Source organism: Paramormyrops kingsleyae, chromosome 9, assembly GCF_048594095.1.
Source record: "Paramormyrops kingsleyae isolate MSU_618 chromosome 9, PKINGS_0.4, whole genome shotgun sequence".
Lineage (NCBI taxonomy): Eukaryota > Metazoa > Chordata > Actinopteri > Osteoglossiformes > Mormyridae > Paramormyrops > Paramormyrops kingsleyae.
The window spans coordinates 29,082,825-29,104,491 of record NC_132805.1 but is presented as its reverse complement, the minus strand read 5'-3'; the positions used below and the strand labels follow the sequence as shown (position 1 = coordinate 29,104,491).

The following is a 21,667-nucleotide window of genomic DNA, read 5'->3' as shown; positions in this document are numbered from 1 at the left end:
GCAGCCCTGACCCTGGAAGGCCGGCATCCAGCAGGTTAACTCTCCTACCTGATGAGTTACAGTCTGCCTGAGACCAGGTGTGGTTCATTGGAGACCAGGTAGGATGGAAAACCTGCTGGATAGCAGCACTCCTTCTGCTTCTGTTCTTCAGGGATTGTTTGCAGTCTTTCTGCTGAGAATTTGAACACCGCCTCCAAAAAAATCAAGGAAGGATCTTCTTCCAAAAGTACCACCATCACTATACATGTTGGCCAAAGTCACTGTAATTTTCCGCGACGTCTGTGTCTTTCAGATTTCCAGTCAACAAAAGCATGAAGCAGACGATCTTTACGTTTCTGCTAACGATGGCCACAATATAAGATGGAAAAACTGGATACCTTTTGCAGCATGTTAAGTGAGTACCTCAAACACGGAAGTTTCTGTTCTCATATTTAAGTGTATCTTATAAAATCAATAAAAGATGGTATTACAACATGAGAGAATACGCAGTAGGCTTATGTACTTTGTAAAGGAACAACAGAGAGGCAGAATTACAGTATGTTTTTTCAACAGAAGCACCATTCTATATTAAGAAAAAAATACCCCTAATTTAAAATTCAGTTTACCTTGTCCCTGTTACCCTGTAAGTGGATGGAAGCTGCATAGATGTATTTTTCCTTTATTCTGTTTTGGGTACATAAATATCAGTGTCATGGTGTCTGTTTATTTAGAAAATAAAAACACTTTCCAGGCAATATTGGAATGTATATACCATAATATAACAAAGTAGTGAGTGTCTCAGAGCTCCTTATGGCTGTTTGGGGAAATGGTTTATGGTAAAAACAACAGGCTTTATAAAAGTGACTTTATAAAAGTATAAATATAGGGTTTCCTTTGTCAGAAATCACAAGGTGACTGGTCATTCTAATGGCTAACAGGGTTAGCGTATTGATGCTACACTATTAGCTAAACAGCTAACCGGCATAATGATATTTCATATTTTTTGTAAGTACTGCCCTTGATGACTGGTGACATTTGAGGAAGGGAATCCCCAGGATGCCGTGTGACAGACACGGCCTAAGCAGCCGGCATGTTAGTCAGCAATGTTGCTTTGTTACAAAGCGTTTGGCCCTGAGTGTCTGTTCCGTTTCACCCCAGCATTGTCTTCATCAGCTTCACACTGCTTCTCCTGCTGAGGGTCACTGTAGCAGTGTGCCAAGCAGGACCGGTAACATCTCCCTTACCAAGTATCTCAAGCTGGTTTCGGGGAATAGCTGGGAGAAACAGTTATGACCCCAGTTAACTGGTAAACTGTGAGCTCTGCTCATGTTCAGGGTCCTCGAGTCTGCCAGAGGACACTGGGTTTGGGTCCCAGTGTGGCAGGGGGTTGCATCCCCTTACATGAGGACCAGAAATTGCGGTCCCCCACTCTATCTATCTATCTATCTATCTATGTATTGGTTTGTTCATTCGTTTGTTCGTTCATTCATTTGTCTTTTTTTGTGACCAAATTTTTATTAGAATTTTTTTAACAAGACGGAACAGAACAGAACACATTCCACCCCCACCCCCCGTTCATTCATTTGTTTGTTTGTTTATTTATAAAAACTGAATCTATTTAAAAACATTTCCATGCTTATAATTCCTTTCTTTTAAACATTTGTGAAACACTTTGCAGGGGTTAAAACAGCAGCAGATTAGATATAGATGGATGGATGGATGGATGGATGGATAGAGACCAGAAACATCATCTGCAAACAGCAGGGACAACACCTCTGGGCCTCCAGACCACATACCATGTCTGGTGGTAGGGCTGCATGCTCTAATGATCCACAGATCTATGTCATCAGGAACTTCATCTCCTGGTAGAACCTCCATTGGTGAACAGGTTGGTGGAGAGAGACCTGAGGTACTACGATCCAACACAGAGGTGGCGTACCCTGCCTAGGACAAGGTTAATGGGACCCTCCCCAAGAGCCGGGCCTCACTAGCAATTGGCTGGCAGCCAGGCCACCCACGTAACCAGGCCGGGTTCAGCAGGAAATGACTCTATGGAGCCATACTGAGGACTCACCACCTGCAGGCTGGAACATGTTAAGGGTCCAGGGCAGTGACTGGGATTCAGTGCAGTGTTTAGGGTCCATGGCAGTGACTGGGGTTCAATGCAATGTTTAGGGTCCAGGGCAGTGATCGGGGTTCAGTGCAGTGTTTAGGGTGCAGGGCAGTGACTGGGGCTCAGTGCAATGTTTAGGGTCCAGGGCAGTGATCGGGGTTCAGTGCAGTGTTTAGGGTGCAGGGCAGTGACTGGGGCTCAGTGCAATGTTTAGGGTCCAGGGCAGTGATTTGTCTCAAATCTTATGAATTAGACAGTGTGACTTGGCACTTAGCCATCTCTCTGATTTGACTCTCCTTGCCAGCCCCTGGAGGATGGGCTCCCCCTTTGAGTCTGGTCCCTCCCAAGGTTTCTTCCTTCTAGGGAGTTTTTCCTCGCCACTGTCGCCTATGGCTTACTCACTGGGGGCTTTGGGTGGGGATGCTGTAAAGCGCTTTGAGACGATGTAATGTTGTGATAATGCGCTATACAAAAATAAATTTGTTGTTGTTGTTGTTTGTTGTGATTGGGGTTCAGTGCAGTATTTATGGTCCATGGCAGTGAATGGGGTTCGGTGCTGTGTTGGAGGTTTGGGGCATTGTTAGGGTTCTGGGATAGTGTTTGGGTTTCAGGACAGTGTTTGGGTTCCATAGCAGTGTTAAGGGTCTGGGGCATTTGTCACATTATGTCACATTACATAATTGCTATGGAAATGTCTGCACACATGCCCCATACTCGACTCTTCTAATAGTGGGATGAGACCCCTAAGTTGATTCTATGGGACATTTCTGATCCTGGCCAAGTCTCTAATAATATCCACCATGCCTGAGCGATTTTGAGCAGAAAGCCCTCGCAGCTTTCAGAAAGGCTTCCCTCACGGAGACTGCGCTCGTTTGGAAAAGATGGCTGTTATAGATCAAAATTCCTTTTTTTCCTTGAGCAAGTGACCAAAAATCAGGAAAGTTTGCTGAATCATCGTTTAATGCACCTTATGGTAACACCCTGGTGCATTGTGCTGCTTTTTTTGTCTCATGATAATTAGGTCTTCATGACTAATAACTCAGCTGATTACAATAATTCAGCTGGAGTAATTTGCATTAGTGTAATGAACTAATTAAAGTGAAATGAAGTTCACATTTACAGCATGCACTCAGTCAAACATGACTTCCCTCAAGCTGTTTGTGCCTTTCATGAAAAATAACTCACTCGAATTTTAAGTAGCTCAACCAATGAGGACATGCTTTTTGGATTTGGGTGCAATCTGGACGCCGTTCCTCCGTTTTGTGGCGATTAATCGCGCTACTGTATAGCTTTGTCTTTGGCAAGCAGGGCTGAGGGCGGCCCGCTCATCTGTTCCACATTACCTTACTGCAGGATGTAAACTTCAGCCTCGCTTTTTAATTTTCATATAGCCAGTAATTACAGGGCCCAACCGGAGTCTGCTCTACGCTGCTTATTCAGGCTTATTAAAGCAGCATTTTCCATCAGAATGACTTCAGCTTCTCTCCCTCTCTCTCTCTCGCTCAGTCTCGCTCTCTCTCCCTCACTCTCTCCTTCTCTCTCGCTCGCTCACCCCCCTCCCCCCCCTCTGTCCGCTTGTTGCTCACCTTCTGCTCTGACAGAGCATCACCTTGTACTTCCATCCCACCCCAAAGATCCCCCCTCCCCCAAGAATCCATGCAGCCCTCCCTCCCTCTGCAGCCACATCCAAGTGTACAAACAGCTCAAATGCAAGACGACTCCAATGCTTCTGCAAAGTTCTGCTCAAATTTTTTATTTCCTTTCACATAAATATTTTGTGATTCAAGATGCTTTATTGGCAGTTTTATTGGCCAGCTAGTGCACTGGATTGCTCCCATGCTCAGTCTCCCCAGGCACAAGAAGCAACTGTCTGCATATTAATAAAGAATAAGCAGCCTTGAGATGCGTATTAGCACAGTGAAGGTGAGAGTGTAATAATGCTGACTGTGAACCTGACCATTTATCGGTCAAATTCTTGCCCTGTGGTTGCCCCTTCCATTGCCTCACTACAAGCGGATTTGTGTCTCTAAATTACACTTTTTCTTTGTGTTTACTTTTGGGTCCTATGCTACACTAGTGACAGATAGACTTACTGCTCCTGAAAAAATTAAGACACCACACCATGATTTTTTGTTTCACTAATTTCTCTATTTAGGGGTGTGCACCTTTGGGTTATATATTTATATATATATATATAAATTTCTTTTTTTGCAAACTGCAGCTTTTCAAGGGCTTCTTCCTTGCTTTGTTGGACTTCAATCCTGCTTCTAGGAGCCTATCATGAATTGTCCTAGCAGTGCACTTCACACCTGCACTCAATGTTTCCCATTCCTTCCCAACTTGATGTCATCCTCCAATTCATGAGAAACTGTCAGATACAGTCATCTCTGGCATTAGAAAGCCACTTCCGCCCTTTACCTGGCTGGTTTCTGGTCGTTTGTAGTTTCTCCTGTGTTACAATTTTCTTTGTACTGCTGACTTAGAAATTTTGAACCTGGAAGCAACCTGCTGCTCAGAGTAGACTTCTGCCAGCAGAACCAGGCTTAAACCAGGATTTAAAAATGCAGAATTAAAAAAAAAAATACAGTGGTCTCTTAATTTTTTCCAGTGCTGTATGTCTTATCCAATTTTTTCTTGGAATCTGATTGGTTATTAATAAATGTACTTTTTCTTCTTTTTAAAGAAAAACCCAATTTATAATGTGTGTGTTTGAATATTATAAACGTAACTTTCAGCACAGTCCAAATGAAGAAGAATGACTTCAGGCCAAACTCTCAGTTCAGATGTATTTTGAGACCCTCTGGTTGATTGGCTCAATTTTTTTTGATCATTGGATCAAGATTATCAAGCTGCATTTCAGCTGTTGTTGTAGTTAAAGAATTTATCAATTGCAACTTACAAATTTTATACCGTGAGATTGAATTCTTTAGCTCAGTATGCAATTCATCACTGAAGCAGGCGAGAAGTACTATGGTATTTTTGTAGTCCTCAGGCACAAGAGAAACAGGGGATGGTCAAAAGAATTAAGGAGAAGAAGAGGATAGATGAGAACAGATGACTTCATTTATCAGTGTGAATGCTCCTCGTGAAGCAGAATACCACTGAAAGGACACACGTTTTGACAACGTATAAGAAATGGAGGAATGGTTTTCCAGCATTGTGTGAAAGATGCATTCAGACTGTCAGCCCGCATGAGAAACAAATCCTGATGCAGCGGCGACAGCATGTGCTGAGAATAATGAGGACAGAGAACTTGAAATATGGCTGATCCGAAAGTCATTGTTAGAGAACTATCTACACATGTGAAGCGCTTGTCCTGCTGCTTTTCTGCATCTCTGTTTTTATTCACGTGTCACTGTCATAGTACATTAATTTTTTCCTGCGATATTCTTGTTTAGAAAACCCCTTTCAAAAAATAACATTTCCTGGAAGACAAATTATTTAATGTGTTCATGAATATAACATTTCTTGCATATTCACATAGCCTTACGGCCATCGATGGACATAAGCATTACACAATACTATTGTGATAGTAAATGAATATTCAGATACCCATAATTGGTTTAGTGAATATTAGTGGTAATTATTAATTGTTTATTGCTATAACTGCACTAATGTTAAACACGTGCCTTAAAACAGAAACTCCATTCACCTCAATTTCTGAAATTTAAGCAATTAAAAAAAATATTAGAAAGAAGTCCGGGGTCTGAGTAAAACGATATGTGAGTCTATGGCATCCTGCTCGAGTTTTTCATAGTTGAGGCACTGGAGACCAAAGCCATTTAGTCTGCAGTCCGAGGTCACTGTGCATCAGCTGCATAACTGACATCGTAATGGTGGAGAGCTGTAGAACGAACAGTCCGCCTATAGCTATACATTTGTTTCATGCTAATGTCCCGGGAGTTTGCCAGACACAAGCCAACAAATTTTTAAGGACATTCCAAATTTTAGCACTCAAGGAAAATAAACACTCTGCCTGTTTGCCTAAACTCGCGCCCCTGTAGCCCCCATTACAGGATTCTGGCAAGAGTTAGGAAAAATGAAACAATGAAATATTACCCTGTGCTGTCGTTTTACGTGAGACAAAGGTTTCTGGGCTCCCGCGTGATTTAAACTTTAAGTAACAGCCATAAAATCGCTTTTTTTTTAAAAAAAAGCAGGAGATATATGACTTATTGTATTTCGAGATTAAACCAGCAATTATGGGATCCATTATGTAAACATTTTGGCAAACTGGGTCTATATACATGTCGAAAGGACGGACTCTGCCCAAGACAAACACATGCGCTCCATTCACATGGGTCTAAGGTGGAGAGAACAAGTGCAGGGGTGGCTCACTGCTCCAAATAAAAATTTATAGGATTAAATTTACTGATTTACAAACTGGCGGGGATAGTGGAATGGGGGGTGGGGGGGGGGCACTTTCTGTGCATCCCCAGCGTTCATTGTACTCATGAGAAGGCAAGGTCTTGTTAACGGCTGTTTAAACAAAACTAATGTGCTGCTGTTAATAACAGAAGGTCCAATAAGGCTGTAAAAAAGGTGTGTAATGAGGGGCGAAGCCATGGGTCAGGCCTGGCGCTGAGCATGACCACCAGGGGTCACCGTTCCGCGGTGGCTCTCAGCTTACTACAGCATCTCTACTGCTGAATGACCTGTTCCTGCACTGATTTCTGTATGTAGGGCACCTAGTGGGTAATGACAAGAAGGTTCTACAAATAAATTTTGTATGTACATACAAAACCCCTGAGAATTATTTTTTACTCTATCGAGAAGCATTGACTAAACCTAGTTTTTCCAGTCTGATTAAGCACTAGAAATTCTTACGTTTTCACATATTGTATCCTGCGTTCTTATGTCTCACACACACACACACACACACACACACACACAAACACACATATGAGAGCAAAGCTTGCCTTATCTGTTGCTTTTGTAGTGGTTTTTAGGGTTAAGGGTCGTGTTGAGGAATCCAGTGGTGATATGATTACTCTGCTGCTCTGGGATTCCTAGCCAGCAGAGTCACACGCTGCCCCATATGAGGCTGATTTTCACAGGACGGACGCCCAATTTCTGCCTAAAGATCTGTTTACTTACCGCAAAAGGTTCATTCTTCAGCAACTGAATGTTGTCATAAAATTTCACTTCTCAGTTTTGATACAGGGATTGAATATTAAATCACAGGAAAATAAAATTAACTATTTTATCACGTCTGTTCTATGTTTGTCTATTTTCCCTAATTCTTTCAAATTTCAAAGTTTTATTTGTCACATATACTGGATACAATGTTCACTGAAATGCACAGTTGCCTGCACACAGACGTATTCAAAAGAAGACGTATATTTATGAAGCAAGATATAACATGTTAAAAAGCATTAAACATTAAATAATAATAATCATAAGTATCCATATCGTGCAAAATTGGAAGTCAGTGGAAGTAGTGGAAAAAGTCCAGGAATGAATATATACATTTGCGTATGGACATGAATGGGCTGAGCAGGCAGACTGAGAATGTTATTTGTGTGGGTCCCAAACACCAGACACATAGTTAAGATCCGAATTGCCTGTGGAGAGAAACTCTTCCTCAGTCTTTCCCAGATGTAGTGTTGGTGTAACCTCAGTGCAGAGAAGAGGCTGTTGTTAGGACGGCTGGGATCCCTAATGACCTTTTGAGTATTTGTAAGTGTACATGAAGTTTATGTTTCATTTACTTACGGAGCCCCCATAAAGTATACCTGCACGTTAGCAGGCTATAATACCGAAACTACTAACAACGTAGTATTTCAAGTCTGAAACGCATTAGTACATCAGTGGTGATTGATGCCTGGTCTTCACTGAGCTCAATGACGGAATAGTGTAAGGAAAAGCTGGAAAATGTTTGCAGGACTGAAAGCACTCAACAAGATGTCCAACCACATTGTCACTATTGCAATGGACTGGGTGTTTTATCCTGAAAGCTCTCTGTACGTCAGTTTCACCAGTTTAACAAAAAAAAAGGACTGAGAAAGTGATACCAGTCCAGTCGGTGGGTGCTGGAGAGTGCTTGTCTGGAGAGTAAGTGGCGTATCTGTCATGATCTAGACATAACATTGCCAGTGCTGTGGCAGGAAGAGTGGTCACCAAGCGAGTCGATCTCTTCTGCACTCTAAATGGAACATGTTAAAGTTTCTAAAGAAGACGACCTTACAAAAGAAGACCTACCAGCCTTAAAAGTTAATGAACTCCAGCATTCCCTACAAATGGCACATATATAAAATGTGTGTCTGCACATTCGTATTTCAAACTTATCTCTCAGTCATTTGTGCCCTGCCCATTTCCTGCACATCATACATGCCAAATCTATTAAAAAATAAGTCCAAGACATTTACCATTAGACCTTTAAAATACTCCAGCCGTACGATAAACATTAGAATCATCCAGCTCTTGTTTGTATAATCAAAACCAGATCACGTAATCCATCTTTAAATCAAGGTCTGCTTTTCGTTTGGTCATTTCTGTTGAGCCAAGATTAAGAACATTTATGACAATTTACATTATAATGCCAATAAATATATTGCTAAGCACCAGCAATGTGGCCAAGACCAGACTAGATTAAGTACATTTTCAGCCATTCCTGCATGAACAAACGACATCCTCACCACAAAGAGGCTGTATTTCCAACACTGCTTCCAAAGCTGGTGCAAGCGAGCAGAGAAGTGGGACAATGTGTACAGTAAGACTTCATCTCCGAGGTCACAAAACCAAAACATTGGCTATACTGCGTCACCTCTCTTCTTGGAGGTTTACCGAAAACTGTATCTTATTAATTTAGCCTAAATTTCGCAGGGTTGCCAACTTTGGTCACCGGGCTGGAGTGAGATTTTCAATTCAAGACTAGTCTGCACACACATGCACATGCATTAACACGTATCTAACAGTTTTATTACGTTATAAATTACCTGTAGGGTTTGCAAATGACCCCAACGCTTTTGATGTAATAATGGAATAATATAGGTTTGCCGTAAGATTTCTTCCATGAGCGTGAGAGTCTGAAAGCGTGAGTGTCACGACAGATGCGTGAGAGTTGGCAGCCCTGATTTAGTTAAGTAAGGAAGTAAAGAAAATTTGGAGAATATAACATTTGAGTATGTGTTGAGCACAACAGTTTAGGAGAGAACTCCACTCCAACTTTGCACAACGGTGAAGGAAAGAGTTTGATATTAAGGGGACACAACTTCTCTCCAATTTGCCCCTAACGTCCCTGTACACCCCAGCTCCAACAACCCTGTCCTTTTCTGGCCTATAAATTCTTCTCCTGAGTGTCTGGTTTGTCCACATGGGGGAGACAAAACATCATGACAGCAGAGTTACGGCCTAGAAACCTGATTAAAACGATCGAGATGAAGACGCTTTAAAGAAAACGTAAATTCATGTTAAATGTGGGTTATGTGGGTTAATTAAAGCGTACCAAAAATGTCTGATACCCAACACTGATACATACAAAGACACATACATACAAATAGCATCTCATCTCACACTTTCTGTTGCACGTAAAGCATCCTGGAAAAACCTGGCCAGTGCCCCTCATGGTCTCCCAGTTCATAAAAAGCCAGGTTTTTGACAGGTCGATGTATCTGTTTACTTTCCATTTTTGCGTTGGCTCAGCCACCTCTGGTATTGCTTTTCTAAAGCAACAATGCTTCTCTTCAAGCCCACGTCTGGAGAGCGTAATGCAGGCTCTTCACTCCACGAAGCAGCCTGCTTCTCATTGGAGAAGGAGGTGATGATTGGAGCGCAGAGGCACACAATCCACCCTGGCTCCACCCTGGGTCCCCAGTGCCTGTCAAACTGGGTCTGCTGTGCTGTTTCTTTTGCCTATACATAAATCCATACACTAATACAAACACAAAGGGACTGAACAGTTTTCGTTACTATGGTTCTGTTACAGGGCCTGTCAAAGTCTATGCGGCACCCCCTATCCCACAATCTTTAATAACAGATGCTTTGAAGAAAATGCACAAATAAATACATCTTTCACACAACCAAAGAAAGATGTCGGACTGTAAGAACAAATGAATTAACTAGCTAGGTGTCACGACCGAGCACAGAGGAGACAGGGGCAGGCAAACTACGATGCGATTTATTGAACAGAAACAGAAGCACAAACAGACCTCCTGGGGTCAAGCAAAAGGTAGAGCTAGAAAAAGGGGAAGGCTATAGAGTACACACTAGAGTGACATCCGTGACCGAACTGGGGAGCACAGGACTGGGAGGCACTCTTAGACGCGAATAACGAGGGAGCAGATGAGAGGCAGCTGGAGTGATCCACACAGGGCCTAAAATGAGAGGCAAGACAGATGATTAACAGGTGTGGCTCATTAGAGCCACACTAGGGAGAGAACAAGGGGGCAGGAATGAGGGGTGTGACACTGGCTGTCCAAGTTAACAAATCAATGCATTAGCGTTAATCTTAAATACATAATGTATTATTTCTTTGATACCCCAATGGGAGAATATTTACATTTTGTTTATTTAGATATGAAAAGCAACAAATATTTTTTGAGGGAAAAAACTGTCAGAGAAGGTCAAGAGCTTGGGGTTAACGGCCTTGCCCAGGGGCCCAGTTGTGACACCATTTTTCTTAGCGCAGGTATAGTAGCATAACCTGCTGAGCTACACGCCATACAACACCCCCACTCCTCAAATGGTTTCATCACAAAGCTTTTCGGTGTGGCACCGCAGAGGGTGTGAACACATGTAGTAGCGCTGCGTCCAGATAAATTGCCTGGCTACGTCAGCACCTCCCAGATGTCTGTCTATGTCCCCATATGGGGTGATCGGCTCAGCTCTGTTATGATGCGTTTTTAATGGGCAACGCAAGAACACGAAAACATCACAGTGTTAAGTGGTTTCCAGGAAAAATGGGGTCGTTTCTCTCAAGCAACAGGATTGTGAAGTGTGCACTAAAAATAAATCCTACCAATGCCGTGACCTTGAAACAGAGCTAATACACATCCAAACAAACCCTTTTTTCCTAGTGGTATTGATAAGTGGGAGTTTGTTCTAAATTTACTGTGAAAGTTTCCTTACATGAGACATGACTTTGATGATTAATTCTGTTCATTAAGTATTTTCAGAATTACTTATTTTGTTATTCTTTTCACAATATTATAATTAACTCTTTGCATATTCCTTTCATTCTCCTTTCATTTCCTTACAAACAGGCTATTAGAGGCTTAATGTGCAATATAAATACTTATAATTTTAGTGCTGTAATGCTCTCCAGTGCAAAAAAGCACAGTACTCAGACATTAAATAAGTACTATGGTTTCTATGGTTCATTTACGCGGTAGGGAGCGTCGAATCGTCCGCTTTCGATGGTGCCGTGACGCGCTTGGAGGACCGGCTTGGACACGCCCCCTTGGCCGAACCCCTATGATTCCGAGCGCATGATCAGCCGTGTTTACCTGCAGTGTCATGCAGGAAAACATGGCACGCAAGTCAAATGAAGTCTGATCCAAAGGACCTTTGGAAATACGGGTTTAATGCACGTCAAGGCTTTATTTCCATTTTAGCATTATAGTCGGGAAGCCATCATAAAGGGCTGGATTTTTGTATACTAACCGGAGGAGGAACTGTTTTTATCTGTAGCTAGCTAGTCAGCAAGCTAGCTATTTCGAAACGGTAGGTAGCGCCTAATTAAGAGTCCTTTGCCACACAGACACCAAATGAATCAGCCCTCCGCAATTCAGCAGAGTGAGTTTCCTGCAGCCCAGTGCACAGGCGCTGGCTGGACACCTTTCCGGAAGGTGTGTCACCTTCTCCTGGGAAAATGGTCTTGTGGCTGTCAGGCGTGTAACATCACACAGGCTCTGGCTGGACACCTTTCCGGAAGGTGTGTCACCTACTGCTCAGCTCCTATGTGCAAGCATGATTAATGGCGTTTTGCACTTTTGGTTGATAGTACGGGGGCTTTGAAACATACTGCAGGTAAGGCAGAATTATTTACCGTTAGGATTGCTTCATTATTATTTGGCTACCCGTCTACCTGTTTACCTTTCACGTAGCTAGCGAACGTCAGGCTTTCGACCAGAAGCGAGTTTATGTTACTCCCACTGGCGTCGCTTGACCAACAGAAAAGCTATATAAATAAATAAAAATACTACAAAAATAGATCAAAATATTAGATAAGTTAATGCCACCCTTACTACACATTTGAGGTACGGATCAAAATGATTTAAAATAACAATATTCGGTCTGTCTGTTCACGGTAGTTTCTTTTAATATTTATTTTTTTGTGAAATTTCACGGTTGGGTTTGCTGACCCAGAACATTGGTTATACGGTTTTCAGTATTAAAATACACGCACAACTGGTGACGAAGTGTTAATGATTTCTGCTTTTCCAAATTGCAGAAGGCAGGTAGAAATTTGTGGGATTAACAGATGACTTCTTAAATACCAACTGCCGGCCATACAAGAGGCACAATGGAGGAATCTGACGTAGAGCGTAAGTAACCTGTCATGGTTCTTTGTACTCAGAGAAAACCATGCATGTTTGAAATATGTCCTCTCTGTATTTGTTCTTCAGAGGTGTCCCTGTCGCTGCTTGATGCAGCCAATGACCGAGACCCTGTGGTGCAGGAGCAGGTTAGGAAGTCCATCCTCACCCTCGGAAAACAGCAGCCGGACAAAATCCTCGGCATGTGTCAGGACTACCTGGTGAAACACCTCAAGGTCAGGCGAAAGATGCGTTTATACATCATAAACCCAACAGCACATTACAGCCTGGTAGTTTGCGCTATTGATTTCTTCCGGGAAAAACCACCGGTAAATGAAAGAATGAATGGTAAATGAAACCGGTAAATGAAAACCTGTTTCCAGTATTTTGAATGGGAAATATTTAAATGGCAGCTTTAGATGTATTTTGTATGATCTACTGTTCCTTCATGTGACGTGAGTTTCATCAGTGCAAGGGGGTGCTTTTAAGATTTATTCCATGCGATATTCTTTGGTTGGAGACTATTGTGCTATTAAAAACTTTCACTAAAACCATGATCTTTATGAATTACTGCTTGTTTAATTTTTCACTATATTCTTTGGCTGAAAGACATTTTCCGTATAAATATTAACTGAATTTCCAGAAAGGAAGGGAGGGAGGGATTGTTGTTTGTTAAAGATTATCAGGCGTTATTTCAGGCATGGATTCCCTCATGGAGGGTTAATTACCTGTATTCTGGTGTAAGAGTGTAACAACTGGCCCCTTTAGTAGTAAGATACTAAGATCAAAATGGAGAGTCATTGACATTAAGTCTCCCCCCCTCCCCCCCATGTCACTATGCTGGCACCATGAACCACATGGTCTGTTGTGTATTATGCAACCGTAGCTTGAGAAACACCCCTACGCCACATTCTTTTGGCACTCTACACATCAGTGTTGGGTCACGTTGCAGTCATATGCCTCGTGCTGGAACAGGAACAGGAAGTGATAAGGTTGGGATGTGACAGAGCTCCACTTATGGTCACCATTTTTGCTTTTTTTAAAATGCAGTATTCTGTTTCTCTTCTGTGCTCTTCTCTTATCCTACTTATAGTTTATAAATGTAGATTTTTTTTCCCATTTACAGCCTGCTGATCACCTGCCGTCTCTGCCTGCAGATAGCTTGGTTTAGTTTGGCAACATGTTGTGACATCTTGTTGCTGAATAGTTACATGCAGACATGTCTTCCCATTAAAATACGTCTTTTTTCCCCCCATCTGCAGCTGGCGACCGGCCACCGAGTGATTATTCTGCAAACTCTTGAACTGATTGTGCAGTTCAAGATAGATGAAATTAGCTACAAGAAAATTAAGAGCATAATTTCTCTTGCTTCGGATGAAATGACCAGGTCAAAGGTAGGTTTCTTTCTAAGTAGGAACATGTTCCAGTACTCATAAAAGTGCCCCGCAGGTGTGTTAAGCTGTGCAGCTTGGTGGTTTGGGCCCCTCTGTATTTCAGAACAGGTGCTGTGCCTGTAACCTGCTGGCTGATTTTATTTTCTGGATTATTTTTTCTTAGGACCATTAGGTCCTATCTACTGTATTGCATTTTCACGCAGCTCAGTAATAAATTAAGACAGCATGTTAGTAAGTTAAATAACTTTATATCTAAAAAGACACATAAAACCCTGAAGTGGGAGGAAGCAGTAGGAGAATGAAGTGTTCAGGTATGTTACACAGTAGGAGAATGAAGTGTTCAGGTATGTTACACAGTAGGAGAATGAAGTGTTCAGGTATGTTACACAGTAGGAGGAGGCAGAGTTTGGGTTTGTTAGACACTGCGAGAGGGGAGAGTGTTCAGGTTTGTTACATAGTAGGAGGAGGGAGTGTTCAGGTTTGTTACACAGTAGGAGAATGAAGTGTTCAGGTATGTTACACAGTAGGAGGAGGCAGAGTTTGGGTTTGTTAGACACTGCGAGAGGGGAGAGTGTTCGGGTTTGTTACATAGTAGGAGGAGGGAGTGTTCAGGTTTGTTACACAGTAGGAGGTAGAGTGTTCAGGTTTGTTACACAGTAGGAGGAGGCAGAGTTTGGGTTTGTTAGACACAGAGAGGGGAGAGTGTTCGGGTTTGTTACACAGTAGGAGGAGGGAGTGTTCAGGTTTGTTATAAAGGCGGTCTGTCTTTCAGTGGGTTTACTTACGCTTAACTTTTTAACGTGTCTGACTGCCTGTTGTGTACCTTAAGATTGTCCTTGCACATACAGTCGGAGCCTCTTAATACCCCATTATTGTATGCTTTGCACTACAGGGCTTGAATGTGTATTTAAAATGACTAAAGTCAAAAAAGCATAAATTCAAGAAAGGAATTGTAATTTAATGGAAAGGGATACTTTTCCCTGACTGGAAGGAGCACTTCAGATCTTATTAGGGACTTTTAAAGCGAATGACACTGGGAGTGGGTAACGTCAGCAAGCTGTTTAATTTACTTTAGTCGTTATTGTACTATGTGGTTATGAGAGAGGTGTGCGGATTTATCACTGGTGCATTTAATGGTATCTGTGAATGTTCCGTGCTGTTAATCACAGCCCTTGGTTTGCCCGTCTCCTAACCCTCTGCATGCCTTTGCTTTCTTTCCTGGCCTCTGTCAGGGGGCAAGTTTTGCGGACATCAGTCCTGCTGTATCAAAGCCAACCAGTTGCCCATTGTATTGGTCCTGGGGAGCAGGCAGTCATTGAAAGTTTTACGCAGATGCTCAGAGATTTTAATACAGGCACAAAGCAGTTTATCTTATCTTATCTGTTTTCGTCTCCTCTTAATTTTCCTTATCTTTGTGATAAGTCCTTTATGAGCTCCTTCCCAAAGAAACTATCAGTAGTGATTAATATATCCTGTTCTTCAGCACTCCTGAAGACAAACTTTCAGGAGATGATTGGTCCGAAACAGGGGGATTAGAGTGAGAATAAGACGTAAAATAATTATGTGATGAATAATCCACAGGAGAGGCTTAATATTTTAGGATACGTTCAAATATTTTTCACAAGTGTATCTTCACAAAGCTACAAAAACAATCCAGAAGTACATTCTTTATGAGGAATAAAACAAGCTTTAAATGAATATAATAAGAATATGTGCTGATCTCCATATTTTGAATCGTCAGGCCTTTTGTGTGTCATGTGAAATGTCACTTCCTGTTTCTGCAGGAAGTTGTAGCAGATTGGCAGCAGGCAGCCAGCAGTATTTTGGTGGCCGTGGGCAAGAGATACATAAATGACATCATGGAGGAGATCCTCAGCAAGTTCCAGCCTGGGGTCCTTCCTCATTTATTTGTCGTCCAAACCCTAGCGAGTCTCTCCGAGTCTAATGGTACAAACACAAATCACCAATAACTTAAAAACATCAGATTTTTTTCTCTAAATGTTGCAAATTGTCCTGTGAAAGTGTCCTTTAATGTACTGTATCGTGATGTAGATTGAGATATTGTGTAATGTAAGGAGTTTTTGTATGATATATGTAATACAGCCCACATCTGTCGGATGGCTGTGAGTGTTTCTATAAGCTGAAAGCCGGGTTTCGTTCTCAGTGTACGGCATGGTGCCTTTCCTCAACGCCATCCTGGGGACCATGCTGCCGATGCTGAGTATGACCAAGCAGGACACCATGAAGTGCATCTTCGCCTCTGGTGAGGACTGTGGCGACTTTAGCAGCATTAGCAACTTTTGCGATATTTGCGACTTTACCGATTTTTCTGATATTAGCGACATTAGCACAGCAGCAGGAAGCGTTCGTGTGCAGCGTTTGATCCCGCTGCTGTTTTCCCCTTTAGCTCTGTCCCGTTTCAGCGAGAGCATTTTGGAGTACCTCGCCAACCTGGATAAGGCCCCAGACCCAACCGTGCGGAAGGACACCTTCTCCAGTGAGATCTATGCCTCGTACGACATCCTCTTCTCTAACTGGCTTCAGAGCAGGGACCCCAAGGTATGCGAGGTTCACCTCCAGTTGGCTTCTTCGTTGTGATGGATTTTTCATTTTTTTTGACACTTGTTAAGGCCCAAAGTGGGATCAGGGCCTGATTTGGACGCCTGGGTCTCTGGGGACAGCGGGGAAATTCTCCAGCTTTGCGACAGAGTGCAGAATTAGTCATCCGTTCTCCAGCAACACGGCACTAATCAGCGTTGGGCGGAACTGTGAACGTGTGCAATCTTTTCAAAACAATATTGACATTTTATCTGTTTCAAGAAGATAAGAATCTATAGTTATTTTGGCAGCACTCCAGCGCGCAGAACTGCGTATGCAGGATGCCTTCACAAAAAGGTTCTGAAGGGAAACTAATTCAAATAAAAGCTATTTAATTGGCGTGCCGGCCTGCTTGCCTTTGCCGTCTCAGAGGGCCGTTTCCTGCTGAGCGCGGTCGCTTCTGACCCCGTCGGCGTGCTGATTGGGCCTGCATGCGTCACTCCCTCCCCGCTTGCCTCTCCTGCTGCTTTCTGCTGAGCTCGCTTGCTTCTGACCCCCGTCAGCCTGCTGATCCGGCCTCCCTGCGGTTCCTCTCCAGCTCCGGCTGACGGTGGCGGAGGCCCTGGGCTCCATGAGTCACTTGATGGCCCATGACAAGCTGGAGGAGCAGCTTCCCAAGCTGATTCCCACTGTCGTCTCGCTCTACAAGAAGAACAGCGAGCATTACATCATCAGCAAGGTGGGCCTCCTGCGCTTGCGCTCTCTTTGTGGATTGAGAGCTACACGTGTTCTGTGATGTCACCGTTTCCCGAGCACGTGTGTTCTTGCCCTTCTGTTGCCTCTTATCCTGATTTTCCTTTAGTTGTCATCTTTGCTGTTTGTTATACCTCTGTGCCTTTCTCACTGCCCCCCCACACCCAATAGAGCCTGTGTCAAATTCTGGAAGCTTCTGTGAACATGGGCAGCCGAGTGTTGGAGACCCAGATCGATAGTCTGCTGCTGACTTTGCATCAGGAGGTGAGGGGAGCTGGGGGGGGGGGCGTCACACCTCTTTGGAGCTCCTGATTAACGTTTTTTTCTATGATTTTTGGTAAAGTGCTGAAATGGGGGTGTCAGGATATACTGGTGTTTACGGTAACTGTGATAGGTCAGCAATGAAATATTGATATAATGTTAATAAAACACAGATGATAATACCATGAATAATCCAGCGCCAATAACCATCTAGTTCACACTCCAGCACAGTAGGTGGCGGTATTGCTCCTTAATGCTGGTTGCCACCCTCCATAAAACATAAGAAAAAGATGCAGTTTGTACCCCACACATCTGCGTATGCGCAGCATTTTAAGCATGCGTACAACACATTTCATTCTATTGCACTGCCTGATTTGTTCATCCTGCTGGTTTATGGTAAACCATATCGTCTACATTTACATCAAGCTACAGCAGTCACTTTATTGTTTAGCAAGGACTGGTGATAATCATTCCGCTGACTGATGTCTGAAATTTGCTCATATATCCATCAAATTTCTGCTATCTAGCGACATGCTTTTTTGCGGTATTCATAGTTTTGGCTCAGCCTGAACTGAAGTCGGAATTTCCGAGTTCCGAGTTCCTAGGAATGTCGGAGGAACCTCAACAACCCTGACTTCAGAATTCATGACGGCTGCTCTGAGCTTCAGCAGTAAAAAGCTGTAGTAATTAAATGTTCATATTGCACTTCTGTCTTATTTATGTCTCATTAAATCAGCCGTACACACAGTACTGTCCAGCCGCTGTCTGTGGGCATGTTGCTACAGTGTTTGTATACACAAAATACTGCATAATTGTTGTTATCAACTGGTATTGTAACAACGGGTAACCTGACTCCAGCTGGTAGGGAACAGTGGGTAACAACAAAACAAACCCTATTCCCTCACTCTAAGAAATAAGAAAAAGGAAAAAAACAAAGTGGAATTTCTTTTTTAAAAAAATATGGTGAGATCAGCTAAAATGGGATATATTTTGGGTAGATTCACATAAGACACTGGTAATGGTTTGCCAAACCTGTATCCAGAAGCAGGATTTCTTTCTTAGCTGGATAACTTGTTGGATTTAAGGTACCCCAGTTTAAATGGGCTTTATCTTCGTTCCCTTACATTTATCCCAGACTACCTTAAATCTGACAAGTTATCCGGCTAAGCAAGAAATCCTGACTCGTGATACAGGCCGCAGCTGCAGTTGTTTGTATTCTGGCTTGTTGTATTGGAACATGGTTAACTCGGGCATGACGTCATTCCCGGCTCCGAGTTCCGGGGTAAATGGAGCACAGCACTAGCCCTGGCTGTCTTTTCACCATCCATTAAGCAGTGTAATTGTGCTTTACATACCCTGTTGTACGGTTAGGGTTACAGACACTCCACCTCATTACATTCGTATTTTGAGTGTAATTCATTTGCTAAAAGAGACAAAACTCGTAATAAACAAATTTGAAGATTACTTTGACCAATAGTATTGTTATTTTGTTCAAATTGTCTGTAGATCATCGCGATAATATCGTTGTGAATTGTTTTGGCCACGATAATTGTTCAGTCATTTGACGTGTAGCTTTTAAAAGTCCAGGCGGGAAACTGGGTCTCTTTGGAGGAAGCCTTCAGACTGTAGTTGCATATTGATATGAGTATTATTTGAATGTACATCATAATGATGTATTTTTCTGTTTTTTGGTACCTGTGCAAATAAGGCATTCTTTAACCCTGCCACCCCCCCCCCTCCCCAGGTATGTGCCCCAGTGGATTACAGCAACCCCCCCACTGTGAAGAACCACAACGAGGTTCTGAGGTGCTTCAGCATTTTAGGTACATCTCAGGATTCTCAACTAGGTTTCCATGCTCATCTTACTAGGGGGCGGGGGGGGGGGGATGCTGAGGAGGGGTGAGTCGAATCAGGCAGATCGACAGCCGCTGTATTTCTGATTTCCTGCACTGATATTCAGTTCTGGTGAATGTGTGTAACTGCTAAATGATGAGTGGTGTTTACATTCTGTCATCACTCAGCCTCACTGGCTGTTACCGCTCTCCACTGTGGTCAGGATGTCTAACAGCCAGTGGCTTGTGTCTCTTCTCTTGTGTCCCCTCCAGCCAACACGTTTCCTGACCGCCTGATAGTGTTTGTCCTTCAAAAGCTGGAGAACAATAACGAACGTAACCGCATGGGGTCCCTGGCCGTGCTCCGGCACCTGATCAACTCCTCCAGTAAGGCGCGAACCGGTCTGACGGCATTCCCAGCCGCATTGGGTGTGCCGTGTAAACGTGCATCTAGCAGCAGCGAAAATATCAGTTGCAGAAACATCTCTTTAAGGCAGTGCTGCCCGTCCAGGTCCTCGGGGACCTGCAGACAGTCCACGTTTTTGCTCCTACCGGGCAGCTTGGGAGGGAGCAAAAACATGGACTAGTTGGGGGTCCCCAAGGGCCGGTTTGGAATAACTAAGGTTGAGAAGGAAACTGTACGGTTTCATGTATTTAATTCGATCCTGTGGCCGGCAGAGTGAAGTAGTAGTACTTGGGCCCTTGAGCAAGGCCCTTAACGTCCAAAACGGCTCCTGGGGAGCATGATAAATGGTTAACCCTCCACTCAGATCCTAAGCTCCACTCTCATCTATATATGGCTAGAGAGCAAGCTGGGAAATGTGAAGACTGAATTTCGTTGTGCTTGTTATTTGCAAAATGATTATAAAAGATTTGTTTTATTCTATATTCTTCTCAGTAGTGCTGAGCACACATTTGTATTTCTGTGAAATGCGCAGCTGCTTTGTAAGAATGTTTAGTTCTGACGTAGGTTGTCTTGGTTGTGATTCAGCTTCCCTGATGGAGACCAAGAAGCTCGTTATCCTTACGAGCCTCAGGCAGCCGCTGTCTGACCAGAGCAATAAGGTATGGGGGTGGAGGTGGGGGTGGGGATGTCACTCAGAGATGCAGTGTCCTCCTTCGAGATTTTATGTGTTGTATTACTATTCTCATATGAACGCTGCCTGCATAGATAATACTCTGTTATAATGCGTTGTTCAGTGATGGTTGGGTTTTGTGTGACTCGTCCTCTGTCTCACTCTCTCAGGTCAAGAAGATGGTGGTCCAGGTGATCAGTGCTATGGCCCACCATGGGTACCTAGAGCTGGAGGGAGGAGAGCTCCTGGTTAAGTTTATCGTGCACCATTGTGCCCTGCCAGATACCCTTAATGTACGTTGACTCTACTGTGCGGTCACTTGAACACTCAGCACTGAGTATTTAAATACCTAACCTCTGGAAGTAAGACGTGAGATACTTCATGCTTGAAAGTATGGTGACTTAAATGTTTTTTTTCAGTTGTGTATAATTGGGCAGTTTTAAGTCAGCCCAGTTGGGGGCGCTGTGTTCTCATAGCTCCAGAGTGGCGGGTTCAGTCACCACTGTGGGCTGTGTGAGTCAGTGTTTGTGTGAGTGTGTGACGGACCAGCACCCTGTCCTTGGTGTCCTCTGCTTGGCATCCTGTGTTCCCTGGGCTGGGGTCCAGCCTCCCGTACTGAAGAAGCGGATGCGTGGACATGTTAGCGTAAACTGATGGTGAAAATGAATAGACAGGATTAGTTTGGGCTTACGTCATACCGGGGGAACGTTTGCTTTTGCCTGTCGCAGTGTGGGCGGCACCCCTTGGACCCTGAGGATGTGACCAATGAGGCTCTGCGGAGCATCTGTGAAAACACGCTGCACCTCTTCACCACCACCGTGGGCCGTCTGACTGATGTAAGTCCGCGGCAGAGGGAGGGGGGGGCAGTCCGGAATGTTCCGTGTCTGCTCTGTGGCCAGCCTGTTCTCCCGCTTGTGTTTATGAGATCAGTGTTCCCTTCAATGGCTGAAACGTAGCTGTAATGTTTATGCTTTACGAGTAAATCCACTTATACATAATTGGAAGCAGACTGAATAGCTTTTATTGTCCTGTTTAGTCTTTGCACTTCTAAGGGGCCTCTTTAACATACTCAAGCTAGAATTGTCATGTGGGCATCTATTAGGAAACTGGGGCTTCAGATGTGACATTAAGGGGCACATCCTCTCCAGCAGGGGTCTCAAACTCCAGTCCTGGGGGCCGCAGCCCTGTGTAGCTTAGTTCTTTCCCCCTTCCACCAAAATTCAGATTCAGATCAAGAGGTAAT

General features: G+C 43.5%; 1 protein-coding gene across 3 annotated transcripts in view; it reads left to right on the top strand.

Annotated features, from left to right (window-relative positions):
• Window positions 1–11,491: 11,491 nt before the first annotated feature.
• Window positions 11,492–21,667, top strand: part of mroh1 (maestro heat-like repeat family member 1) — a 24,758-nt gene continuing 14,582 nt past the window's right edge. For 2 of the 3 annotated variants that reach the window (XM_023813369.2, XM_023813350.2), the window contains exons 1-14: window positions 11,492–11,755; window positions 12,486–12,579; window positions 12,661–12,806; window positions 13,833–13,964; window positions 15,749–15,911; window positions 16,129–16,227; window positions 16,372–16,523; window positions 17,101–17,241; window positions 17,427–17,519; window positions 19,261–19,339; window positions 19,622–19,735; window positions 20,340–20,413; window positions 20,595–20,717; window positions 21,153–21,260. In XM_023813369.2, the coding sequence (XP_023669137.2) occupies window positions 12,558–12,579; window positions 12,661–12,806; window positions 13,833–13,964; window positions 15,749–15,911; window positions 16,129–16,227; window positions 16,372–16,523; window positions 17,101–17,241; window positions 17,427–17,519; window positions 19,261–19,339; window positions 19,622–19,735; window positions 20,340–20,413; window positions 20,595–20,717; window positions 21,153–21,260 (1,446 nt within the window). In that variant the 5' untranslated portion in view covers window positions 11,492–11,755; window positions 12,486–12,557. Of the gene's footprint in view, window positions 11,756–11,814; window positions 12,062–12,485; window positions 12,580–12,660; window positions 12,807–13,832; window positions 13,965–15,748; window positions 15,912–16,128; window positions 16,228–16,371; window positions 16,524–17,100; window positions 17,242–17,426; window positions 17,520–19,260; window positions 19,340–19,621; window positions 19,736–20,339; window positions 20,414–20,594; window positions 20,718–21,152; window positions 21,261–21,667 lie in introns of those variants that run through there. The other variant, XM_023813360.2, reaches the window with a different exon arrangement.